Here is a 27,650-nt window from a genome sequence, read left to right as displayed (position 1 = left end):
TTCTCGTGGGGCTGCCTCTGTGTTGTTCAGCAGCGGGGGCTGGACTGGTCTTTGGAAAGAGCCCAGGCCCTTGATTTTCTGGACTTCCATCTGCCCCAGCCTCCTACCTGTGAAAGTTTTTTGCTAGTCTTTTTTTTTGTGGAATCCTCCTACCCTTCCCCAGCGATGTTGCTCAGTTCGACTTAGTTGTGGTTTTCCTATTCCACACGCTTCCTCTGCCTCCTGTCATTTAGGAGTCACAGTTAGAAAGGAAACTTCAAAAGCTGAATGTCCCCACCACTTTGTACCTTGGAGGATGGCCTTCATTAAGAACAAAAACAACCGGAAAATAACACATGTTGGCAGAGTGGTAGAGCTATGAGAACCCTTGTACGGGGCTGGTGGAAAGGTAACATGGTCCAGCCATGGTGGGAAACAGCTTGGCGGTTCCTCAGTAAGTTAAACATGGAGTTACCATGGGATCCAGCAATGCCAGCTTGGGCATGTACCCAGAAGAAAACAAGTACGTGAATGTTCATAGCAGCCCCGTTCGCAACAATCCATTAATGAGGGAACAGATAAACAATGTGGTCTTCCGATGAAGGAATATTATTTGGCCATGAAAAAGCAGGAAGTACTGAACGCACCACAAGGTGGATGAACCATAGACATGTTGTGCTAAGTGAAAGAAGCCAGACAAAAGGTCATAGGCTGTGTGACTCCACTCTCATGAAATACCCAGAATAGGTACACTCTTAGACACAGAAAGCAGATCAACAGTTTTCAGGGGCTGGGCTGGGGGGTAGGGAGGGTGCGGAAAGTACCTGCTTAATGGGTGTAGGATTTCTCTTTGGGGTGATGAAACATTTTAGAGCTAGACGGAGGTGATGGTTGCATATTCCGAGGGCATATAATGACATAGAATTGTACACTTTAAAATGGTTAATTTTATGTGATGTGAATTTTGCCTCGATTTAAAAAAAATTGGGAGGGAAAAAACAGGAGTTGGTTGTGACCTCCTAAAAACAAGAAGACAAAAGAATACATTAAAAAAACCCTAGAGCTGAGGTTCCAGAGTTATGCTGACCTGTACGGTCATCCCTGGGCATTTGCGGATATCGAGCACGTGGAGTTCGGCTGGTCCACATAGAGATGGTCTCTAAGTATGAAGTTCATTCTGGACTTCAAAGCTTTATGTGAAAATAAATGGAATGGAATGGAAAATACCTCATTAATGATATTTAAATAGTGATTAAGTGTTGAAATGACAATTTGAATATATTAGAGAAGATAAGTATATTTTTTGAAAAGCCAAATGCCACCCCCCACCAAGATAATAGGCTTAAATCCACACTAAAATCTGAAAGTTTGATCTTTACCTAAAAGTAGGTTTGATTAGGGGAAGAAACTGACAAGGGCAGGCACAGGAAACTAGGAAGCATCCTGCCCTGTGTGGGTGTCGGAGGAAAAAAGCTGGCCTTGCTAGCAGAAATTTTGGGGAGCTGGAATGTCTAGTCCTTGCTTCCATATTAAACTTTATTTTTTACCATTACTTAGTGTAGGCCTTACTTTTAAAAACATAAGTTCAAGTAGAGCAAAAGGCTTTATAGGTAGTCTTGTGCAGAAAAAGAAGATTTCTTGCAATCTAGACAGGGGGCTGGGCAGCCTTCGTAGCTCGATCATGGGAGTAGCTGTAAAAATGCTGCGAAGAGACAGGAAGAAGCCCCCAGATGGCCATTAAAGAAGGCTTAAATTTCCCCGTATCTGCAGTTAAAAAATAAAAAATACATACATACATACATACATAAATAAAAGATGTAACAGCTTGAACAAGATGTGTGGCCACATCCATCTCAGCTTGGAAGAAGGGTCATATCTGGAACACGCTGCTTTGTTTCTTTGCCCTTTTACTTAATATTCATCTTTTCATTTTACATCCCCCCTCCCTCCACCAGATCAGCAACGTCTTATTTTTCGTTTTACCGCCCATCTGCATGTGCTTATTTCGCCAGTACGCAACATGCTTCAACAGTGGCATCTACCTAATATGGACGCTCTTAGTTGTAGTGGGTAAGTGGATTCGTGTTGGAGCAGGGGCCGAAGGGGAGGAAATGGAATTCTGCACACTTCCTGTCCTAGTTGAACATTATGTTTTTGTAAACCAGAGTCACCCTGATGTCTCCGTGAACTTTTATTTTGCTTTGACGCCCGAAGGAGGACGCTTTTGAACACGGGCTGCATACCGGGGTGACTCTAATGATCACTTCATGGCTTACCTCTGTAACCCTGTTGGTGCTGTGCCAGCGCCATTTCCTGAGGACTTCGGAAGAAAATCACACACACAAAAAGATTGAACTCTGATGAGACTTTAGTCTAATGGATCAAAACAAAAAAAGAAAATTCTCTATGTTTGATCTTTCATTGTTCTGGGAAATGTTTGTATAATTTCCATTTCCTTCCACAGGCGGATTGGGAATTCTTAACAGTGAGAGAATGTTGACTTTTATTGACTGCCTCTTCCCCTGAAGCCTCCGCGGAGGAGGACAGTGTTTAACTGTGGCATTATTCGAGTTCTGATGTGCTGACCTTGGGGCCCTGCTTGAAATCCTCTTTCTAGGCTTCACGTCTGCATGCCTAGGGGGTGTGTGTTTCTTCCTTCAGCTGCTTCTTTCACTGAGAGTGTGATCTGGCGATTGTGACAGTGGTTGGTCGAATGGCTGGCCTGTGTTGAATTTGTGAGTCTCTTCTTCTGTGGTGACCTTTTTTTACTGGTTGTCATTGATTCTAGGAATTGGATCCGTCTACTTCCACGCAACCCTAAGTTTCTTGGGTCAGATGCTCGATGAACTTGCAATCCTTTGGGTTCTGATGTGTGCTCTGGCCATGTGGTTCCCCAGAAGGTATCTACCAAAGGTCTTTCGGAACGACAGGTAAGCTTGTGCTACAGTTTTGTATTTACTGCTGAGTGCAGTACCCAGTGTCAGGAAAACAGCAGGCAACGGAGCCTCACCTGTGATGAACTTAATCAGATATTTGTTTAGTGTCCACTCTTTATTCTGTCAGACCGTAAACTGATGAAAGAGGGAATTTTAATATGCTTGGTGAAGAATTGGTGGGATATTAGGGATTAAAATGTCAAATGTCTCCCTCATAGGATATGAACAAAAGTGGAAAGATTTTCAATGGGGGAGAAATTACTGAATGGTAGTTTAAAGACCTTTGATTTTCTGCTAGAACATTTCCTTCAGTCCAGTCCAGTTCTTTAACTTGGTAAGTTTATAGAAGAATTCCATTAAGGAATTGGTTCTTGTAGCTGTAGATCCCGTGGTTGTCAAATGGTATTGGTTTTACTTCTACTAAGATCTAAATACACACACACACACACACACACACACACACACACCCCTCCAACCTGGAAATCCAGAATTTCAGGAAGGGATGCATTTTAGTGTCTGTTGTGAGGCTTAAATGGTTATTTATCCAGTAAATATTTTTTTAAACACTTAATATGCATTTTTTTCTAGGCACTGGGATATAGCAGTAAATAAAACAGTGGAGTCTCTACCCTTGGTGAGCTCATACTGAAGTTGGGAAGCTTACAAATCAATGAACAAAGAAACAATGCAATGTTAGGATAAGTGCTACAGTTAAAAAATGAAGCTGGACAGTGGGTAGAGGTGACATAGGGTGCTCATTTGGAGTTTGGTGAGGGAAAGCCTTTCTAAGGAGCTGTATGAGGTTTGTCAATATCTGAAGGAACCAGAGAGAGTCAACCTCATAAAGATGAGAAATGCTTCTAGAACATATGACCCACATATATTTCTTTGTAGGACACTATGTTTTATATGGACCCATATGTGTATGGATAAATAGTCTAAACATGGATTCAGTTAAGCAAGCTGTGTGTACCCGGGAAAGAGCTATACTAGGAGAAAAAAAGAACTCCCTACAGTTTTCCTGGTGCTGTGAAGAGGAAGAGGAATTTTGGAGCTATTAAAGCCAAAGGCTGTTCTCTATGGATGAAGGTCGGAAAGTGCCCATAAAACATGCTGGCTGCAAAAAGCACATGGTAGAACTGTGTGGGGGATATATATAATAATTTTAGAACAAATTAGCTAATTTCTTTTCGAGTTTATGACTGTGTGTGTGCACAGAAATGCCTAGTATAGGGCACCTGGGTGGCTCAGTCGGTTAAGCGTCTGCCTTCAGCTCAGGTCAGGATCCCAGGGTCCTGGGATCAGGTCCTGTCTCGGGCTCCCTGCTTGGTAGGAAGCCTGCTTCTCCCTCTCCTATTCCCCCAGCTTGTGTTCCCTCTCTCGCTGTGTTTCTCTCTGTCAAATAAATAATAAATAAAATCTTCAAAAAAAAAAAAAAAGAAAGAAAGAAAAGAAATGCCTAGAGGAGGAGGATAAACAACCACTAACATTGGCTATTCTTAGGAATCGGGGAGGGAGTGGGGGAGAGATCTTCCACTTTTGCCTTTAATCTACTGTTGTGCAGTTTTTTCTTTCTTTTTTTTTTTTTTAAACAAAAAGCACATGTTACTTTTTAATACTAAAAATGTACTTTTCAACAAGGTAGGGAGAAAACATACTTCAGGTGAAGTAGCTGTATGGTATTCATTGTACAGAGCAGGATTTGAATTACATAGTATTTTCTTTGAGTATCATGGAGCAGATAAAGTATCCTCAAGATTACTTATCCAAAAAACTAGAGTGAGCAAGCCAGCTGTTGACAAGAGGGGACAAGAAGGGCGTTCCTGGTCTCAGGAGAAACATGGTCTCCCTTGGCTGTGGCCTTCTCCTCAGTGGAGGAAAGAGGCTCAGTGTGTGGCAGGTTGGCTTGGGTGGTCTACAGTTCCTTATCTTGTTGTGCTTTCTTGTCTGGCTTCAGGAGAATGAGTGGGGGTGCTTAGGAAGCCTGATGAGGTGAAGAAGGGGGGCAGGGTGAGGGCGGAGGCAGGCAGTGCCAAGTAGTGTCATGAGGGGACTTCACAGGCAGGGGCTCTTGGGCTCTGGTGGAGGAACATCATTTACCTTGGCTTTTCCTGTCATGCTGGAAGGTAGCCACCAGTCTCTTCCATCCCTGCCCTTAGCCTGGTGGGTGATAGGCAGAGAGCTGAGGAACCTCTTTGCTCTTAGATCTGATCTTTCAAGTCCTGGGAGCTGAGTGGGAAGCCACAGACTGGAGAATGGTTTTGTTCGTGGCACTCTGGGGATGCCACTTGAAATTCCACGTGACTGTTTTTAGTGTGTTTGTAGTGCAGAACTTTTTTCTTTTTCATTTTTCTTCTTCTTCTTACTTTTTTTAAGTAGGCTCCACACCCAGCAGGAGCACAACACAGGGCTTGAACTCAGGACCCTGATTTCCAGACCAGAGCTGAGATCAAGAGTAGGATGCTCAACCACCAACTGAGCCACCCAGGCAGCCCCTGTCTTTTTCATTTCTTGAAGTGAGGAGTGAGGGAATGTTACGAGCCAGAGAAAAGAAAATGGGATAATGGATGTGATTTCAAAGCTTACCAACTTTAATAATGAAACCAAACCATGGGACAAAGAGGTGACTGCTTGGGACCCTTCTATTGCTGGCGCCATTTCTCTGGGAAGACGTGACCCCACTGTCTTCAGCTTGGGAAGAGTCCTTTGGAGCCCTGAGCACCCCAGAGGTCAATGTCCCTGGCTTTGGTGACTCCCTGGCTTTGAATCCTAGCTTCCCTGCTTACAAACGATGTGACTCGTCCTGACTCTTTCGCTTTCTGTTTCCTCATTTGTCAAATTAAATAATCCTCTCATGAGAGGCTCTTGCTGGGCACCCTGGAGCACTAGAAACATGGTGGGTGCTCAGAGTTCGCTTCCAGTACTGCCAGTAGCGCATGGAGATTTCTGCCTGGCATTTCTTTCTTTCTTTCTTTCTTTTTTTTTTTAAGATTTTATTTATTTATTTGACAGGCAGAGATCACAAGTAGGCAGAGAGGCAGGCAGAGAGAGAGAGAGGAGGAAGCAGGCTCCCCGTTGAGCAGAGAGCCCGATGCGGGACTTGATCCCAGAACCCTAAGATCATGACCTGAGCCGAAGGCAGAGGCTTAACCCACTGAGCCACCGAGGTGCCCCCTGCCTGGCATTTCTGACATACACACACACGTTGAAGGAAAAAATGGGAACTGTAGATGCAGATGAAGAAAAGGCATGTGTTACAGGAAAGCAGCACACGATACATAAGGATTTCAACTCTATTGGTCCACCTTCAACTTGCCAGTGACAGGGGGAGCAAGACGACCAAACCCCTTTTTGTGGGCCTCACTGCCCATGACAGGGGGACCAGTGCAGCTCTGAGTCCAAGTGGCAGCCAGACCAAACACTTCATGTCAAAACAAGGATTTCTGTAGACCAGGGATCATGTGGCTTAGCTGTCCAAGTTTACCAGTTAATGTCTCTGTTTGTGACCTGCACTTTGCTGGAATATTTTTTTTTTTAAGATTTTATTTATTTATTTGTTTTTAAGATTTTATTTATTTATTTGACAGAGAGAGATCACAAGTAGGTAGAGAGGCAGGCAGAGAGAGAGCAAGGGAAGCTGACTCCCTGCTGATCAGAGAACCCGATGTGGGGCTCAATCCCAGGATCCTGGGATCATGACCTGAGCCGAGGGCAGAGGCTTTAACCCACTGAGCCATCCAGGCGCCCCTGCTGGAATATTTCTAAAAACACATTAAAAGTAGTTCCTATGTGAGATTCCTGGAGAAGGGGCAGCAGAGCCTGATGGCTGAGTGTTTCCGACAGACATGGCTTTGGGTAATAGATTTTTGTTTTTTTAAATTTTTAAATTTTTTTAAAGATTTTATTTATTTGTTTGACAGAGATCACAAGCAGGCAGGGTGGGGGGTGGGGGTGGCGGAGAAGCAGGCTCCCCACTGAGCAGAGAGTCCGATGTGGGGCTTGATCCCAGGACCCTGAGATAATGACCTGAGCTGAAGGCAGAAGCTCAACCCACTGAGCCACCCAGGCGCCCCCCCCACCTTTTTTTTAAAGCTGGTACCTCATTGTGCTTATCTGTAAACTGCAGATATTAAGAGTACCTTATGGAGCTGGAAATCTAGGGGGAGATCCTAGAAGGTGTATAGTATCTTGTCCAGAGTAAGGACTCAGTAAGGGCTAGCGGTTATTAGGAATGGCTAATATGGATAAGTGTTTTGAAAAATGTCTAGAACAGCAGGGCAATTATTAAAGTTTACCATATAAATAGGAATAATTGGTCAGTTAAAAAAGAATTCTTCTATCTTGCCTAGAATGTCCTAAGAATCGTCATACACTCAGCTGTTGATGATTATTAGTAATGTTTAGACATTTTTGTTGTGAGGAAAAAAAAACTCCCTCGAACAAAGAACTATGATGGGCGAATTGTTTCCATTTCTTATAGATTTATCCTGCTGTGATTTTTACGATTTTGCCCTCACTTTATAACCCCATCCAGTTTTTGAGTTCCGAATTACCAGGCTGGGGTCTGGCCGTGCAGCTCTGGCTGGATGACTGGGGACCTGGGCCTTGGACTCTCTGGGCCTTTTCAGTTCCTTCCTTAGAAAAGGACATGGAGGGACCTGCCAGGACCAGATGCTGTAATCCTGTGACTATCCTGGGCAGGGGTTGTTCTACATAGATTACATTTTAGTCCTAAAGGTTAGTTTAAAGCCATTTTTTTTTTAAAGATTTTATTCATTTATTTATTTGAGAGAGAAAGAGAATGAGAAGGGGAAGGTGAGAGGGAGAAGCAGACTCCCTGCTGAGCTGGGAGCCCAATGTGGGACTTTATCCTGGCATGCTAGGATCATGACCTGAGCAGTTGCTCTACCAACTGAGCCACCCTAAAGGCACCGTAAAGCCGTGGATCTTAACCAGGGACATTTCCATTCCCTGAGGGACATCTGGGAAGTTTGTGAACAGGTTTTGGTGGTTGCCATGATGGAGGTTTTATCATCCGTAAAATCCGTTTCACTTTGGAAGAGTAAAGGGGGCATTACCAGGTATTTGCTGCAGAAAAGGAGCACAGGGTCTGACAGGGTTGCAAACCTCTGCTCTAAAGGGTGGCTCCTGGAAGCACCAGCAGCAGCTTTGTTACGTTATGTTGATGGTGTTAGCTGTTTTGATTTGGGGAAATCGAGGAAACCGGGGTGATCGGGGTACCCTGACCTGGTGTTCCACTTCGAGACCATAATGGGCTGGAAGGTGGAGAGCCCGACCGGAGACCAGGGGTTGCCAGGTGTCACCGACATGACAGCATTCTGTCAGAACCCTACGCTCCTAGGTATGGCCAGCTCTCTTGTCCCCAGGACCTCAGGTGACTCGGGTCAGGTGGGCTGTCTCTGTGGCTTGTGTGGACTTCTGCCGGTTGCGGTGTTGTCTGCTTGGCCGCCTTTGTGAAGCGCATTCCTCCGCAACCTCTGGACCGACGTGGGCGGTGTCTGGCTCTGTACTCCTTAAAGCAAGTTGGGTCAAGCTTGCTGCCTTTGAACTGTTTGGTAATACCCTCCAGAGCCTTTGGGGATTGCTACACCAGCCCCATCAGGTTTTCCCTAAGAGGAGCTATTATTCACAATTACACTATTTAAGATAGCATTTACTCTCAAACACTGGGAATGGTAACAGTTAATAGTGGATTTTATTAGCGCATGCCATGTACCAGGCACTATGTTAAGGGCTTTAATGCTTCTAGAAACACCATGGGGTAGCGGGTCTTCATTTTCATATGGGAAACACAAGGTTTGGAGGGTTTCAGAACTTGCCAAGAGGTACCACAGCTACTAAGTGATGAAAGCAGCAAGCGAACCCACATCTGTTAGCTGGAAAATCTGTGCTTACATCACTGTTGCCTTCACTAACTCTTGAACCGTTGATCTAAAGAATTAATGCAACTTACAAGCCTTTTAAAAAAAAAAATTATTTATTTGACAGAGAGAGAGAGATCACAAGTAGGCAGAGAGGCAGGCAGAGAGGGGAAAGCAGGCTCCTCGCGGAGCAGAGAGCCCAATGCGGGGCTCAGTCCCAGGACCCTGAGATCATGACCTGAGCTAAAGGTAGAGGCTTTAACCCACTTAGCCACTCAGGCGCCCCTACAAGTGGTTTTTGTTTTGTTTTCATTTTTTGTTTTGTTCTTTTTTTTTTTTTTTTTCTGTTTATCCAGTCTAAAAAGGCTGAAAAGCTCAGTACAGATCATAGAACCTCAAAAACCCAGTGAAAGAATTATTGTGGGTCTCCAAGGGCCATTTGCAATGACAGGGGTGGGTGTGGGGTGGGGTGGGAGGGGAGCTGCGGGCTGTCATCCTCCGGCTGGAGCAGACAGCCTTTCCTCCAGTAACTTAGGATGCCAGCCAAGGCCAGGAGGAAAACACGATTCTCCTGAGGATTTGCTGCCTGGACCCTTTCCTGCATTCGTATTTTTTCTCTGGTTGAAGTTCAGGGCTACAATTCTTGTTCATTCCGGTCAGAAAGTTGGCAGCTTGATCAATGATTTCCTGCACCTTGATGATAAATGGTTTTCCTCTTTAAGAGATAAATTTGTATTTTGGAGGTTTCAGTGTACTTTGATTTCTTTATAATGGAATTTCATTCAAATGAGTTTCCCAACTGTGACCTGTTCCAGGGTTTGCGCCAAAGTAAATTGCCAAAGTAAATTGTGCTAATGAGGAATAAAAGAAACTTCAGGAAAATCATGTGCTCCTAAATTTCAGTCATGGATGAGACCTTGGGGATCATCTAGTCCAGCCTTTTCATTTTATAGATAAGGAAATGGAGTCCCAGGGAGAGAAGAAGGAGCATGTCGAGGATCACGTCGCCACTTCTGGCTCTTTCTACTGAAAGTACATCCACTGAAGGGTGTGGGGATGGTATTTTCTTGCTTCCTTTTTTTGTAAGATTTTATTTATTTGAGAGAGAGAGGAGGAGAGAGCATGCACAACATGCGTACGTGTCCAAGAGCGAGGGGAAGGACAGAGGAGGAGGGGGAGGAACAGAGGAAGAGAGAGAAGAACCAGTAGACCCCCTACTGAGCATGGAGCCCCACCAGGGGCTCAGGGGCTCATTCTCCCGACCCAGAGATCATGACCTGAGCAGGAATCAAGAGTTGCCTGCTTAATGCACTGAGCCACCCAGGCGTGCAGATTTTTTCTTTTAAACTAGGGAACGTTGTGGTTTGTAAATGGTCCCTGTTTTCCTTATAAAGCTCCTCCAGATTCACCTTGTGGAACGGAAACTGGCAGGCTGGGTCCTGCAAGCCAGAAGGGTCCACTGCCTGCTTTTGCAAATCAAGTTTTATTGGCACACAGGGGCACCTGGGTGGCTCAGTGGGTTAAAGCCTCTGCCTTTGGCTCAGGTCATGGTCCCAGGGTCCTGGGATCGAGCCCCACATTGGGCTCTCTGCTCAGCGGGAAGCCGGCTTCCTCCTCTCTCTCTCTTCCTGCTTCTCCACCTACTTGAGATCTCTGTCTGTCAAATAAATAAATAAAATCTTTAAAAAAAAAAAGTTTTATTGGCGCACAGCCACGCCCATTCCCTTCCCGCCCGTCCACAGGGGCAGACTTGGGGAGCTGCGGAGGTCCTAGGACCTGCAAAACCCAAACCGTTCCCGCTCTCACCCTTTACAGAAAGACTTTGCTAGAACCTGCTGTGCAACTTCTGAAAAACATATAGAAAAACAAGGAACACTAAGAAAACAGTTATCCATGTCTGACCCTCGAGGACTTGGATGGATTCTCATTTTACCATTGTTCTGGCTAAATGGCTGTCAAATTTGTGGTTATTTCCTAAGGATGAACTGCTAAAGGTGGAATTCCTGAGCCCGTGAGCGGGAGTGGGTTTGAGACTCCTGGCACTCGGTGCACAACTCACTTCTCAGCTCGCTCTCCTGCCTGCAGGTCCTGAGCTCGGCTAGCGTTCACCAGACCCACCAGAGCTCCTTGGCTAACTGGTTTACTTTCACTGATTCAGGGGCAGGTTCAAGGCAGTGGTCTGTGTCCTTTCTGCGGTGACGACATGCCTGGCGTTCGTCAAACCGGCCATCAACAACATCTCTCTGATGACCCTCGGGGTTCCTTGTACAGTGCTGCTTGTTGCAGAGCTAAGGAGGTGGGTGCCTTTGTTCTTCTCCCCTAACCCCTGACTGTCCCTGGGTTGGGAACACAACAGCTTCTTTGTTTTTTGGGATTTTTTTGATTGTTTGTTTTAGATTTATTTATTTGCGAGAGAGAGAGCGAATAAGCAGGGGCAAGGAAAGAGGGGGAGGGAGAATCCCAAGCAGACTCCCTGCTGAGCTCAGAGCCTGACGCGGGGCTCGATCTCATGACCCAGAGATCATGACCTGAGCTGAAACAGAGTCAGATGCTTAACTGACTGCACCACCCAGGCGCCTGGCTTCTGTTTTTTGTTTGCTTTTGGTTTTGGTCTTGGGTTTTGTTTTTTTACTGCCCTCAAGTGTGGAAGAGGCGTTTAACTCTTCACGTAGAGTTAGTTCCTGACTGTCCGGTTGGGAGCACATTGGATGGTTTAGCTCAAAATGTTAATGATCGCACCTCCAGAAAGAGGCAAGCAGCTGGTTCGTAGGTGCAGTGCACTAGCTCGCTGAGCAGGAACATCTCAAGGACGTGGTGGGTGCCTAGGCGAGCCTGTAAGACTTAATTCTGTACAAAGAATAGATTTGTTCAGAGGAGACGACCAGGGAGAAAAGTCCTAATGAGGCTGTTGCATTCACACACAGAAGGAAAAAGAAATGTCTATATATAAGGCACCAAGGACTCCAGGCACAATACCGTGGACGGCGCTAGTCTCTCTGACACTTAGTGTCTTAGTTACAGGCTGTCCGGTAAAGCCTTTGCTATTTGCGTAAGGATTTTCCTTTGGGAAGTTGTATGCTCAAGTTCAGGTTGATATCCAGAAACAATTTAGCCTTGTGTGTACATGACCTCTCCTCTAACCCCAAAATGCATCAAATCACCGCCCTTATGGTGGTACTCAGAAAATGCTGCTTTTTCTTTGTGCCCATCTTGAGAAGTGCATTTTAATTCATGACTTTCTCCTTGTATCTGTCTTCCTTTGTGTGAGAGTTGCTCTGTGTGATGTGGCAACAGCCTTCTCTCAGTCCCTGTTTTGAGAGGAGACATGTGGTTCTTCCCACTGCTTTGCCTCTGGCGGCTGCTTTGAATGTTGGCCATACCAGGCAGGGTCAAAGGTGACTGAAGAATTTAAAATAGTGTCTGGCAGAGGAAGGGTGCTGTCCAGTCTTGTCTGCTGGCTTTCCCCAGTAGCCTTGAAGGAGTGGAAAATGGAAAGACTGGTTTCAGAACACTAACAGGATTTTGAAGCTCTTTGGAAAACACACAAATTGCCAATAAAGAAATCTGAAATGGATTTGTAATCGTCCGGGGGTGCTGGCTGATATTAGGCCCGAATTGGATAGAATGTTGAGGACTTAGTTCTCTTTCTTGAGAATTCATTTTAACTCTTGATGGTATGTTTTGGCCTAAAATTTTGTTAATTTTACACCAGCAGCTTAAGGAAAGGGAAAATATTTTTAATTCAGGGTACTTAAATAAGGACAAATGAAGGAAGACATTGGTTAGGGGCAGATTACGGTTTGAATAAATTCTGCTTCATGAGTGTCGCTTTTAAGCAGGGAAACATTTTCTTTATTAAGATTTTACTTATTTATTTGAGAGAGAGAGAGAGAGCGCGCGCGTGCACACGAGCAAGGGGAGGGACAGAGGGAGAAGCAGGCTCCCCACCTCTGAGTAGGGAGCCTGACATAGGACTTGATCCCAGGAGCCTGGGATCATGACTTGAGCCAAAGATGCTTCAACTGAGCTACCTAGCTACCCACATTTTCCTTTAATACTCTAATCTTTGTACATGATTACAAAGGAAATCATTGTTCCATACTTAAAAATCTTAGCCTCCGAAAAGCTAGCCATCACTGTAGCTCATTAGGAAGTGCCCTTCCTTCCTGCCAGGTCTGTCAGCCTCTGGATCATTCTGTCCATTCTCCTATACATACTTTATTCCTGTAAATGGCCTCCTGGGTCCTCACCCCTCCTTAAACAGTCCTTCCCATTGGAGCGTCTCCTGTCTTCCCTAGCTCTCACCTGTGCCCAGTCCAGGTCTGTCTTAAACCACCACCCTTTCTCTCTTGTCTGTCACAGCCCAGCATCTTAGAAGTGTGTATTATATCTATCAGTGATTTTTACACCCAACAAGGGGCTTGAACTCAAGACCCTGAGATCAAGAGTCACATGCTCTACCCACTGAGCCAGCCAGGCGCCACAGCCCAACGTCTTTAAAAGTTGCCTTTAGGGGCACCTGTGTGGCCCAGTAGTTAAGCGTCTGCCTTTGGCTCAGGTCATGATCCCAGCGTCCTGGGGTCGAGCCCCACATTGGGCTCCCTGCTCCGAGGGAAGCCTCCTTCCCCCTCTCCCACTCCCCCCGCTTGTGTTCCCTCTCTTGCTGTCTTTCTGTCAAATAAATAAATAAAATCTTAAAAAAAAAAATTGCCTTTATCCCTCAGCTCTCTTTTGTTCTCCAGCCCACTGCCTTCTAGCTCCTGCCTCACTTCGGCACCCACGCCCTCTGGGTTGTATGCCCAGTGGCGGTTCCTCAGCCCTCCTGTATCTTATGAGCTCTTCGCTCAGCTCTTTGCACAGTTCATGCCCCTCATGCTTGACACGCTCTTCCCCATGCCTGCCAGGAAGCCACACCCGCCGGGGACTCCACTCACTGCAGCCGCTTCTCTTCAGTCTCTGACATGAGCTCCTTGTTCGCTACACACGTTTGCACATGGGGGTCCTTCAAGGTGACTTCCGCTTTGGCTCTCCTCTCTCTACACTTGGCCTTGGAAGATCTCACCAACAGCTGCAGCGTTCATTACCAAACATGTGCCAATGACTCACAGGTGTGTGTCCGCCTCTGTCCTTCCTTCTACCTTCACCATGGCGTGTCTAGACACCTGCCCCACCTCTGGGTCCGCCCCTCATAGCCATCTCAAATTCAAGTAGGTTCCTAATCCGACTTTTCTGGTTCTGGTTCTCCTAGTATTTCCAGCCGCAGTGAATGGGAGCACCATTTACCCGTTTGCTCAAAGCAGAGGTGTACTCCCTCTTCCTTCCCTGAACATCCCATCGGATCCTTTCGTTTTCCTATTAGTTGACATTGCAATTGACGTTAAGTTCAATATCTTCAACATGGCCCCTGCATGCCTCTAATAGTCTCTCTTTTTTTTTTTTTTAGCTGATTTTGCAATTAGGATGAAGTTCAAAATCCTAACATGGCCCTCTCAGGCTGATCTGTCCTTCACGAATTTCCCCCTTTCATTCTGTCCTCTTGCTTCTCTGACCTTCCCTATCCCCTAGGTCCTTGTTCATGCTGTCCCTTCCTGACTCTCCTGCTTGGCTCACTTCTGGCTCATTGTTAACTCACCTGTTTGGCTCCCTTGCCCCTTGCACCTCAGACTTCTTTCTGGCATCCCTCCCAATTGGAATTAAAAAATTATTTGTGCTGAGGAGCCTGGGTGGCTCAGTCATTAAGCCTCTGCTTTCCACTTGGGTCATGATCCCAGCATTCTGGGATCGAGCCCTGAGTCAGGCTCCCTACTTAGCGGGGAGCCTGCTTCTCCCTCTCCCTCTGCCTCTGCTTGTGTTCTCTCTCTCACTGTGTGTCATTCTGCCAAATAAATGGGTGAAGTCTTTAAAAAAAATTATTTGTGCTGGGTTTTGTTGTTGTTGTTGTTAATACCTGTCCCTTTTCTTGATGTTGACTCCATGGGCAGGAAAGAGGCCCCTGTGTTCACTGCTGTGTCCTAATTCCCCCTGAGTCCCAGCAAGGAAAGAGAAGATGATTGTTGGCCTGCTTTGGTCAAATTCCCAGACAGGGGATGCCCTTGCTGCTCTTTGCGTTTCCTTCCAGGACCTGCTCTGCTGACATTAGCGATGATCTGTAGTGTGGTAGCTAAATAGTTCCCGTCCAGCCTCCCTCTGCCCGAAGGAGCTGGGGAGCTTTCTGTTTCTCATTAGCCTTGTTGCTAGAGCTTGTTTCTAGTCTTTCCTGATTTTCAGTGTCCTTTCTGAACTTTCAGACCATGTGGCAACGACATTTTATTTGGGGTTATGACTGGAACTTTACTGAAATTTGTGTTGTCTTATTATCAAGTGACTCAGCTGCACTGAATATATTTTAATATAGGTGCCTTTTTTTTTTTTTCTGGTTATAGGAGTGAGTCTGTTAAGGGCAACTTTGCAAATACAACAAAGGGTTAAGGAGAACCACAGATAACAGCCCAGATTTTTTTTTATTCTAGAATAGGGTTCTACTGTATATATCACTTTTGTTCTGCTTTTTTCCTTTAATCTCTTTTGATAGGAGCCCTGAGAAGTGGGAATAAAACCCAAAGGAGTCCAGGTTTGGGCAAGACCCAAGTGCAGATAGGCCTGGTCAGCAGCGGGTAGTAGGACCTGTCTGTCTAAAAACAGAGGAGGGGACAGTACCAGGCAACCCTGGGACCCTGACTCTGCAGGCTTTCCTCCCAAGTGACTCATCATCTGGCAAGAGAGGCAGAATGTCACACACACACTGCCTCTCCAGCATGCTGACCCATGTTCTGGAGTGTTCTTAAGCCAAAGTTTCTAGGTTTAATTGAATTGAGTGTACTTGGGTCCTCTTGTATCAAATTGTCTATAGTTGTTGACACTTGTTTTTGTCCTCTTTCATTTTATCTTTAAAATAGCAAGGCAAGAGTCCTTTTCATTTTGCCTTTCATAGTGCCTAGCATGCATTCAGAGAATTGGGTACCCAGTCAATGTGGTTACTTTAAAAAAAAAAAAAATCTGGAAAAAAATGTGCTCCTTTAGGTCACTGGAATTCAAGTAACATTTTTCTTTACTTCCTTATTTGTTCATTCAGCAAGCATTTATTTCATGCGTGTTCTGGGCCAGACAGTGCATATACTTGGTGAAAAGCAGGTAGAGGTCCTACTCTTGTTGAGCTCACTGTCTGACTGGATACTAGACCTTCAACAAATAATTACAGCAACGAAAACGATGTCGGTTTGCGATGAGTGTTATGAAGGAAAATGTTATGAAGGAAAATTGTCCCCCATGGGCACCCATGGGGTGGACAACGTCACGGGGGTGGGGGCCGTCTGAGAAAGTCTATTTGAGAAGGCGCCCTGGAAGCGGAGATCTGAGGAGGCAGAGAAAGCTGAGCTGAGAGAGAGAGGAGTCTGTGAGGGCGACGTGCTCAACAAAGCTAAGTAGGAATTCAGTGTCTCCAGCCTAGGCCTCTATCGTTTCAAAAAAGTTTTCAAGGGAAGACATTTAGCTGTCTGACAAGATGGTATTCCAGTTTGTGTTTTTGAGGCCTTTGAACCTACTACCCATCCTGTTTTGCTGCTTGTACAATGCTTCCTCAGGTGGCCGGGAAAGGTCCCAACCAACCAGTTGGGCTTTTGACACTCATGCAACAAATCTGAACACATAGCTGTGACCCCTTCTTGGGGTCACAGAGAGCTTGACTGACCTCGGAGCGGTCCATGGAGGGACGGAGACCTGAGGGAGGGCTGAGAAGTACCCTCGGCCACCAGCTGCCTCCGGGCCTTCTCCCCTGGGAATGGAAGTCACTCCCCTTTATGAACGATTCAGGAACAAGGAAAGGAAATGGCAACGGAAATTTCTTTGGGCTGTTAGGATTGGTATCTGAAAAACATTTTGTCCCGGTGTGCGTGAGAACTCTTTTTATTCAGCAAATAGTGGGAGGCCTGTGTGTGTCCTGTGCTGTTCCTGGGGAAGACCAACTGTCCACAAGTAAACATCGAGGGTGCTAGAAGGGTTGGAATCCCTCCAGAGAAGTCAGAGGAGAGAAGAGGGAAGTGGTGGTGGTGGGGTACAAGAATCACTTATGGGTGGAGGCCCGTGGGGCGATTGTTAGCAGTGGTCAGGAAAGGGTTTACTGAGGGGCATTTGAGCAGAGGCTGGGAGTACAGTGAAGCATGTGGATACATGAGTAAGAGCATTCTGGGAGTAGCAACAGCCAGTGCTAAGGTCAGGGGCACATGGCGGGGCTATCTGAGGCATATGAGGATCCCTCAGGGGCCAGGGGTTGATAACAGAGGCAGCGAGGGGCAGTGTATCTAGGAGAACAGGAGTTCGTTAAGGACATGTTAGATTTAGGTCTGTGTTACACATGGGTGGGCATGTCCAGACGGTCACTGCATCTGTGAGTCTCGAGTCTGGGGGAGGCCTGGGTGAGAACACGGCTTTGGGAGTCATCTGTGTATGGACATGTGGAGTCTACATCCAGAAGCTTGCGGGGGGTGACAGGATGTTGGGTGGGACCTCCAGTGCTGAGGGGCTGGGGTTATGGGGGTGGTAGGAGACAGAAGGAAGGGGCCAGCAAGGTGGGTGACAGCCAGACTGAGGCTGACTCACTTTCTGGATCCCTGTGCAGGTGTGACAACGTGCGTGTCTTTAAGCTGGGCCTCTTCTCGGGCCTTTGGTGGACCCTGGCGCTCTTCTGCTGGATCAGTGACCGAGCCTTCTGTGAGCTGCTGTCGTCCTTCCACTTTCCCTACCTGCACTGCGTGTGGTAAGCCCCAGCCGCCACACGGGGTCTGCACCCGCTGGGCGTGCTTTTCCCTGCCCGGTGTGCGTGGGTGTGCGTGGGTGTGCGAGGGGATAGAGCACAGGCTGGGGGCACCTCTCTCCTCGCAGGGACGGTCAGACCTTTCAAAAGCAATGGGAAGTATTGTCAAACGCACCATAGGCTCCAGGGAGCAGGCTTAGCCAGGACAAAAAGACCTAATTATGTGTGCTTCAGGTCTGCGGTCCCTTACCTCTGGCTCCATTACTAAAGCATAAAGGAGTCTGAAAACCGAATCCGTAACCTGAGCTCTAGCTAGATTGCCCAGGGTCGGGTGGTGGGGGTGGGGAAGGCTTGGGACAGAGGTGACGTGGGGACTGGGATGCCCAGGTGACCAGGTGAAGGCATCACAGGTCACCTGGGGACAGTCTCACCCGTGCACTTTACAGGTAGAAACGGATGCCCAGAGAAGTGAATTAATTGTTCAGAATTGTTCACCCGGGAATTCAGCCATTGGGAACTGGAGCAGCTGTGCATTGGATTGCTCAGGATATGTGGTTAAGTTAAAGAAAAAAGGCAGCAAGCAGTTTAAAAAATAAAAATACAAAAAATAAAGATTTTATTTATTTGACAGAGAGAGACACAGTGAGAGAGGGAACACAATTAGGGGGAGTGGGAGAGGGAGAAGCAGGCGTCTCTCCAAACAGGGAGCCCGATGTGGGGCTTGATCCTAAGACCCTGGGACCATGACCTGAGCCAAAGGCAGACGTGCAAAGATTGAGCCACCCAGGCGCCCCTAAGATTTTATTTATTTGTCAGCAGACTCAGGAAGTCTGCTGAGCAGGGAGTCCGATGCGGGGCTCAATCCCTGGACTCTGGAATCATGACCTCAGCCAAAGGCAGACGCTTAACCGACTGAGCCACCCAGGTGCTCACAAGCAGTTTATTAAACAGCATGCAGACTCCTACACTCAGAACTGCTGAGGAGGAAGTCGAATGTTTTTTTCCTATGAACTGCTTCAGCTCCAAACCCAGAGCCGTGTTTCTCTGTGCCCCAGAACTTCTGATTGCAAAAGAGAACAAGGACCAAGGGAAATCTGCTTTACGATGTCCCTTGTACATTGAGAGCTCCGGGGAGAATTCTAGTGGAAAGGAGCTGGAAAAACTTTATTAGATCCAAGATTCAGAAGAAGGTTGACTTCTATTGGGCGATGCCTAAAACTCTATGGTTTCGAAGAACTTGTGTGAGTGCCCTTGAACGTGGGAGCTTGTATAGATTGAGCATGAGACCCAACTTGCTCTCGGTTTAAGGTGTGGGGACTCCCAGGACTATTTGCAAAAGACAAAACAATGTAAAACAGCACAAACTGAAGATTCCAGTCTGAAGGCCCTTTTCCTGGTATTTTTTTAGGTTCCACCTTGACTCACACTAATGAATTTATGCACGTTAATTTGAGTTATAATGGGGATAATAAACTGTAGATTTCAAGTGTACACTTGGATGAGTTTTGATAAATGTACACACGTGTGTAAATATGACCTCATTCAAGGTACAGTAAGTACACATTTTTATCAATCCAAGTTTCTTGGTAACCTTAGCAATTTAAGCAAAATTCAAAAATTAGATTGTAATAACGTTGGCTCAGACTTGAATTTGTTTCTAAGTTTGGTGTACTTCCTGCTTTTTCAAAGTTGAATCATATTTTTGCCCCAGTTAAGATGCTTTAAGAACAGGGGCACCTGGGCGGCTCAGTAGGTTAAGCCTCTGCCTTCAGCTCAGGTCATGATCTCAGGGTCCTGGGATCGAGTTCCGCATTGGGCTCCCTGCTCAACAGGGAGCCTTCTTCCTCCTCCCTCTCTCTCTGCCTGCCTCTATGCCTACTTGTGATCTCTCTCTGTCAAATAAATAAAATCTTTAAAAAAAAAAAAAGAAAGAAAACAAAATCAAGTGTCAGATGCTTAACTGACAGAGTCACCCAGGCACCCCTCCACTGTGGGTTTAAAGGGGTTTGTGGTTTGAAACAACAAACCACATCAACAGTTTGTCCAGTCATTCTATAGGTGGTATAAAGTGTTTTGTTTTGTTTTTTTTCTTGCATAGGGAATACTAGATTGTGGATGACTTTCCTTACCAGTGCATACATATTATCTTCCACTTTTTTGTGTCTAATAAATATCTCCAGTATGGATGCTTTAGAATTCATTTAGCCCACCTCTCTATTAATAGGTAATTAGGTTATTTGTTCACATGCCTGCACATTTCCTTAGGTTAAATTTTATATATCTGTAGATTATATCTGTACCTATTAGATACAGGTACATATAGTATTTTTTTTAAGATTTTATTTATTTATTTGACAGACAGAGATCACAAGTAGGCAGAGAGGCAGGCAGAGAGAGAGTAGGAAAGCAGGCTCCCCACTGAGCAGAGAGCCCCATGTGGGGCTTGATCCCAGGACCCTGAGATCATGACCTGAGCCGAAGGCAGAGGCTTAACCCACTGAGCCACCCAGGCGCCCCTGTATCTCTGAAGTATTAATGCACACTTTTTATTAAAGTCTGTAAGATAATTCCTTTTATCCATACTTTCATATATACTAGATATTAACTCTTAACTCATGTTACCCTGATTAAAAATATTTTTATTTTCATGTCTTTGTAAAAAACTAGCATTATTGTTGAACCTCTTTCACAGTTTAAGTTCAATGGGTGCATTTCTTCGTTTGAAAGGTACCTTTTCATTTGTCATCCCTGCAGTGTTTCTATTTTTAAAAAATTTCTATCTAGCAACCTGGTGTCTGGCACAGAGTAACCAGTCATTACTGTCCAGTATCTGTATGTATTATGCAAATCTGCATGCAAATAAGCTCAGACAGAATTCTACACTGAGCCCTCATAGAGGCAGTAGCCAGCTTCAGTGTTTATAGCGTGAGGCCAAGGTCAATCATGCCATCTTCATCCACCCTGATTGTGTTAAAGGGCATCCTATGAAAGGATTAGTTTTGAGAGCTCTTTGGAAAATAGGGATTTTATTTTATTTTTTGAGAGAGAGTGCACCTGTGTGAGAGGGTTGGGCAGAGGGAGAGGGAGAGAGAGACTCCTAAGCAGGCTCCATGCTCAGTAAGGAGCGTGACCCCGGGCTGGATCTCAGCATCCTCAGATCATGACCTGAGCTCAAATCAAGTCAGCTGCTTAACCGACTGAGCCACCCTCCAGAATATAGGGATTTTAACTGGTCATATGATACAAATATCTCACGCCCCCCTTTCCCATTAATCTTTCAGTGCTTGAGGGTTTTTTGGTACCATATGGGTTGTCAACAGTCATGTTCTCACATCGGTCAATCTCTTCCTGTAGGGTTTCTGGACTTTGTCAATATCAGAAAGGCCTCCCCCACCAAAGTTCATAAAAATATTTTCTCTGACTCTATTTTAAAAATGGATTTTAAATCTTTAGCTCGTCTGGAATTTAATTTCAGTCTAGAGTAGAGGGAGGGGTTGCCTGCTTTTAAATGGTCCTTGCTTGCTAAAGGATTCATGTACAACTTCTTATGGACACAGTAAAGTGAGAAAGTTTCCCTACTAAACTGTAAAAGCAGTTTAGTCTGTATAAAAGGATTCCTAATAAAGGGCATAAACTATATATAAGCAACATTGGAGGAAGAAGGTGGGATCTAATCAGATGGTCTCAGTTTCATCTTCTCAGCACCTGTTTTAAATCCTTGTGCCTCAGTCTTCAGGGTTGAGCCCCAAAAGCATTTGCATGTTTGCTCCTATCACCACGTGGAATATTTTAGAACTTTCTAAAACATGGTCCAATAAGGCCATGTTTGCCCCAGATTTGTGGTTCTCCTACTATTCCGAGGATCGTTGGTTACCTTACCCCCCCTTCCTCCTTGGAAGGAGGGCAGGCTGGGTGGGGCGGGGGTGGGGGTGGGGGAGGGCAGGGTCCTCTGAAGGGGGCCATATTTGTTGGCCCTGGCTGGGTGCTGACCTGCTGTGTCCTTTCACAGGCACATCCTCATCTGCCTTGCCGCCTACCTGGGCTGCGTCTGCTTTGCCTACTTTGACGCTGCTTCCGAGATCCCTGAGCAGGGCCCTGTCATCAAGTTCTGGCCCAGCGAGAAATGGGCCTTCATCGGTGTCCCCTATGTGTCCCTCCTGTGTGCCAGCAAGAAATCACCGGTCAAGATCACGTGATGGCAAGGCAGTGGCTGGCTTCTCTGCCTATTTTTCCTCATGCACTGAGCTTCACTTGCCAGCAAAGACAGCCGGTGGTTTGTAGAGTTGGGGGTAGGATCTGTCTTTTTAGTATTTTGTTCCCTTGGGCTCTAACCAGCGAGTCTGTTGCTCACCAGTACTCCACTGTGCATGGGGGAAGAGGGTCTTTCCCTTTCCCAAGATGGAAAGTGAACTGAGGGGCATCGGGTAGATCTTCTCAGCATCCCTTCCAGATGCAGTGACTGGTTGGGCTGTATCCTTTGTGATGGCAAGGTGGTCCCTTGTGGGAGCCTCAATTCCCGGGAGGAGTTTGCTCCAGACCCCACTGGTCCCATGTGCTCTCAGAGTGGACTCTCCTGCTGACAGACTCTGTGACAGGCAAGACTATCTGACTGATGGAAGATGCCAGGGATTTTCATCTGGGGAAACAGTCCTAAAATAAAACCAAGCCAATGAAACCCACGCAGGGCTTGTGGCTGAGGAGGCTACTGGTCTACTCGGAGACTCTCGGTAACCAGATTTTACTTGTGCTTGTGAATCCTTTCTCTACTACCTCTGCTGAGAGCCGGGGACTTCAGATGAGAGTGGAGTGGACAGAAAAACCCTCTGTGCCAAAAGCTACACTCCACATTAAGCCATTCTTGAAGATGAGCACAATTTCTAAGTGTTGACATTGTTGCCCACCCCTGCCCCCCAGCCCAGGGGCCTCCAACACTTGGAGAAGAGTAGGTATGGCTAAGCCATCTGCACACAGAGCCCCACTCCTTGCTGCTGAACTCTGTAAAGTCAAGGCCTTAGGATGGTCACAGTGGGGATCCCGGTTTAACATCTGGAGCAAACACAAAGTTCTGGAAACTTCTGCTAATGGGAAACCTTCGATTCTGGAAGTTATCCTCGAAAACCTCGCCTCTTCTTTGTCCAGTGTTTCCTGTGGGAATCGTACTCCATGCACTCCCAGTACAAGGTGCTTCCTGTGGTTTTTCTGAGCATCTGATGGCTGCTTCTCTTGACTACTGAGGGGACCCCAGGCTGGCTTTTCGGGTCACTTATGCAGCGGGCAAGTCTGTTGCCTTCTGAGTTTTTCCTCAGCTCAGATGACACTGGCTACCACTAACCTCTTCACTGGGCTGAATGAAGACTCCAAAAACGGTCATCGAGGTTTGAGGGGGTGGAATACATGACCTCAGGGATACTCGCTGTCCCTCCCACACCTCCTGCCTTGCAGCATTCCACTCTGAAAGAGAGCAGGACCGAGGTGTCCTTGTGAGGACAGGAGTCATGTCACCAAGGATTGAAGAGTTGGGCAGTACCAGTTTGTGGCATGTCTAGGAACTCTTGCTTTACTGAGAATTTTGTACAGGATCTAAGGCGAAAAGTCCAATAAGGAACAATGAACTGAGAGTTTGAAAATGAGGGACTTTGTTCTACTTCTGTGGTTTTCAAGCAATTTTTTTTTAGCACAACCCTATTTACAGTAAGAGATCTTGATGGAACCCAAATGTGAGAAATGTGTTGTATTCTATTAAGTTTATTTGCAGTTTAAACTTACATATTTCCCTAATATCATGCAGTGAAAATGCAAGTTAAATTGTGGTTTCCATGGTGAAAAATTTGGTGTTGAAGGAGTGTACCTGTGTATTATGGTTTAAAAATATACTTTGAAAAAAGGTATTTACGTATTAGTGGGATTGTAATGCACCTCTGAGACCTTGGTGGTTTTTGGAATCACTGAGAGTTTTAAAACTTTGGTCTAGCATTTTTTAAAGGGAAATAGCAGTCCTTGCTTCAGATTAATTTCACCTGGCATGGATTCTGGGCTCCTCCATTCTGTAGTATCAAAATGCTCCAAAGTAGGGAGAAGCTTCCACATGCTTCAGGCCCAGCTGTCTTAGCGTGGAAACTTGGATGAGGAGAGGCAGGGAAGCGCGGGAAGGGTTTGTGTTCTTTGTGAGGATTAATTTCTGTCTTGAGAGTTCCTCATTGACAGAAGCACTGTTCAGCAGTTAGGGAGGGACTGTGTCTCCCTCTCAGGTAACGGGGTGGGTGGGTCCCTGATGATCATCACCTCCAGCTCTCATCTCTTTGACCTTGCTCTTCTGGAAGTTTCTGAGTGTCCTTTGGAAATAGGGATACAATGTGACTGCTGGAAATAAGGAAATCAGTGCCCCGGCTCACAGGGCTGTTTCCATCCGTCTTCTACAAGACAGATGAGTTAGTTAAGATATCAGAAGGGATATTTTTGCTGTTAAAAAAAACAAAAACAAAAACAAAACAAAAAAACAAGGCCCTTCTAGAGATTGGTTTTAATGAGCTGAGGGCTGATAACGTACGGAATGGGTATATTTGAGGACAAAAACTGAACTCTTGAACAAAAATCACTCTAGCTTGTTAGCGTGAAGATGGTAAATCGAGAAAGCAGTTGAACAATCTAGTTTGAAGTTAGACTTCTGGCATATTTATATTTACACTTATATTTAGGATGCTTTTCTTCTAGCACTAAACACTCTTGAAAGAAAATTGGAAAACCACAGGAAAGTCGAAGGGAAAAAGAAGTCTGTATTTCTATTGTCCGAGAACAATCATTGTTAATATTTTGGTGTATTTCCTTCTCGTCTCCCCTCTCCCGCCCCATAGCCTTGTGAACAGCCGTGTTTTAGAGGGGACAGTTCTTCCGGTCGCTTGAATGGAATATAAATGCCAGTTATGTATTTTTCATGAGGAGCAGCTTTTGGAATACACTCGGTCAGCTGTACCCTTGAGAGCTCATCACTGGATTCTGACTTACTGCTGAGTCTTCTTTTTAAATTGAGCCTGACATGAATAGGTCCCGAGAAATAATGAACTGAATTCTGTCTTCCAGAGGCCTCTGCTCCAGATTGACGAGTTGCAAGACATCGCTGGTAAAAAATAGGGCTCTACATGTTTTCAGATTCAAAAAAGTGAATAACTTATTAATTGATGTGCAATCAAGAATCTTTTGTTTTTTTTTTCTCTAATAACGCAGAGACGTGGAGATGTGATGTTTGGGACTTAGGTCATGGCAGGTCGGGCGCATTTGTGTTCTGCATGGATAGATTTGCCTAAGACCGAGAACCAGCAGGAATCGGATCTAAGATAGTAAACATTGCTCTCCTCATAACCGAGTGATCATTTAAGTCGGTGATTCTTATTTTCCAGTGTTTGATTCAATCTTAATTTTTAGAAAAAAATCATTTCTCTTTATGATTATGATTATATTATTAGCACGTCAGTGAATCTATCGAAGGTCTACGGGGGAGAGATAACCTGAATCTGTTTGGTAACAGGCTACATTTTGGGGGAAACGAGGCCTGTCCCTCGGATGAGTGCCTAAAATATTAATTGTGGGTCCAAGATGTTCTGTTGGGGGAATCTAAGCTTGATGGTCATCAAGCACAGACTTTCTTAAAACAAAACAAAACAAAACTGTAACTTGTTTTTACTGGATTTCTCAGGTGTGTCAAAACTTCTCACCTGTTCATCACGCTTATGTGAACCAATGCCATGTTGCAGGTTCTGAGAGTGGGACGGAGTCTCCTTGGCTTTTCATCCCACGGGGCTGACACACAGCCATCTCTGGGGGATGGGGGAAGGCTGAAGCTTGTCCATCGAGCACCCCCAACCCCAGCTCCTTTCCACCAAATGAGCTTGGAACCTTTCATTGTCAGCTCCTTGCCTGGGTGCTACCATTCCAGCTGGCCGGAGAGAATTGACAGGCCAGCTTGGGGTTCTCAAGGGATTTTATGGACATTCTCCTACAGATTAAAAAAAAGAAGAAGAAGAAGAAGAAAAAGGCCTCTATTCTAAAGGACTGATTGTTTGAATTGCTTCTTTCTCTCTGTTAAACCAGATTGAAGACTATTTTATAATCACAGTATGTAATCAGAACATATATGGTATTTTCAGATACATCCCTTGTTTTATACTTTCTGGACTTGTTCTGTATAAGTGTGGTGTGGGCCCCCTGGCTGTGGTAGCATTTAGTCTCCATTGCTTTGGGAGTGATTTGAAGCCTTTTGAAATGGAGCTTTTGCACTTTATGCTATTTTTGTGAGCTATGATGGTTATATTCGATATTAAAGCCGTAAGGGGCATTTTCTGTGAATATGTATGTTTGTGTTTATTTCCAAAATGATTTCGGAAATACCTGAAAATGAAAGATGCATTTAATGGATTGTCAAGCAAAGCACATTTTCCCAAATTAATTTGTTAACGATTTTGGGTATCATTATTTTATTTTTTTATTCTTTAAAAGATTTTGTTTGACAGAGAGAGCGAGAGAGGGTGCACAAGCAGGGGGAGTAGAAGAGGGAGAAGCAGACTTCCCATCGAGCAGGGAGACTCATGTGGGGCTCCATTCCAGGACCCTGGGATCATGATCTGAGCCAAAAGCAGATGCTTAACAACTGAGCCACCCAGGCACCCCTTGGGTATTGTTATTATTAAACAGATTAGTGTAATATTTATAGTATGAAGTGCCTAAATGCATAGCAAATTATTTTAGCAATAATATTTTGTATGTACCTGTTTTTAATTCCCTAGGACCATTTTTTTAATCATTAAGATTTCATAAGCCATATTTAAAAGAACAGTGTGACCATCAGAAGGGAGACTGGATCAGTGTTATCATTAAATCCATAAATCCATTAAATCCATAAAATACATTACAGTGGGTTTTTAGACTTTTTTTCTGGTCTGGGTGAAGGGATAAGGGCATAAGCCGTGGCTTCAGAGCCTTTTGCCTGTCTGGTGGGAGTAGTGAGTCTTCTCCCTAGGAAAATGCCCACCCATATAATTTTTTGGGAATTCAGGTGTCCCTAGAAGCCACCCACATAAAGAGCTTCTGCAGGGCAGGGCACCAGACCAGGATTCAAATCCTCTCTGGGGCTGAAATTGGTCACCTTAGGTCTGCTTTCCCAGCTGCCCTCTAAAACCAGTGCCCCTCCTCTCCACCTTCTCTAAGTCAGGATTTCCTCTTCTGAGGGGCTGCGGGGCAGGGGTGGGGTGCCCCAGGGTGCCGGGAATGCACATTTCAAGTGATCTCAACAAAGGAGCTTACATTTGCCTCAAGCCTCTTTATAGTTTATAGTTTGGTTTCTAGTATCAGACCCTCCATAGGATTGTATACCGGTCTGTCCTATTATTCTAGCTTTTGTATTGTGGAATTTTTCCATAATAAATATAAGAGGTAGACCATTTGGGGTTTTTGTTCTTCATTCACTGGGGTGAGGTTCAGCTTCCTTCCTGCCCCAACTTAAGGGTGCTGCCTGCCTCTCTCCTCAGCTAAGGATTTGTCTTAGCCTCATGAGCACTTGTTTCTGTCTCCAGGCCTGGTGGGTGACACCCCACTTAGCTGGGAAGTCTCTCTGGGTGGTAACTCACAAAAAGGGAAAGATAAACCCGTTTTTGGTTGGTTTATTTTATATTTCTTATTAAAACAAAATATTTGATCCAGCTGCTTTTACAACAAAACGGAGATCATACCGCTATCTTAAAGATGTAACAAATAGCCAAAAAAAAAAAAAAAAGGAAAAAAAAAACCCCAAATTTAACAGATAGCAATAAAATCAGTAGTTTTTGCATTAAGGCTAGTTACAAGAAAGTGACCTTGGGGAAGGCCAAGAGCACGAAGAGACACAAAATGGACGGTGTTATCAGTGACAGTTGCTAGGGAAGGAAGTCTGAACAAAGGAAGGCATAGCTACCGGGGGTGAAGGACTGGGAGAGACTCCTGGAGTAATATCGCCATCTTGTGGCCCTTTCAGGTATTCCTCTCCACGGAACGCTTGAAACCCCAATTGCAAATCACCCCAGAACTCAATATAATTAT

General features: G+C 45.4%; 1 protein-coding gene across 2 annotated transcripts in view; it reads left to right on the top strand.

The window, feature by feature from the left end:
- The window catches only part of ACER2 (alkaline ceramidase 2), a 32,462-nt gene extending 6,537 nt beyond the window's left edge, over nt 1-25,925 (top strand). The window contains exons 2-6 of one of the 2 annotated variants that reach the window (XM_032880509.1): nt 1,935-2,049; nt 2,768-2,909; nt 10,956-11,093; nt 17,451-17,588; nt 21,595-25,925. In XM_032880509.1, the coding sequence (XP_032736400.1) occupies nt 1,935-2,049; nt 2,768-2,909; nt 10,956-11,093; nt 17,451-17,588; nt 21,595-21,781 (720 nt within the window). In that variant the 3' untranslated portion in view covers nt 21,782-25,925. The remainder of the gene's footprint in view (nt 1-1,934; nt 2,050-2,767; nt 2,910-10,955; nt 11,094-17,450; nt 17,589-21,594) is intronic. The other variant, XM_032880510.1, reaches the window with a different exon arrangement.
- The last annotated feature ends 1,725 nt before the right edge of the window (nt 25,926-27,650 follow it).

This window comes from Lontra canadensis, unplaced genomic scaffold (assembly GCF_010015895.1).
Source record: "Lontra canadensis isolate GAN:19392208 unplaced genomic scaffold, GSC_riverotter_1.0 scaffold70, whole genome shotgun sequence".
NCBI classification, from domain to species: Eukaryota; Metazoa; Chordata; class Mammalia; order Carnivora; family Mustelidae; genus Lontra; species Lontra canadensis.
Note: the sequence above shows the minus strand (reverse complement) of the source record. Positions and strands in the feature narration are given on the sequence as shown.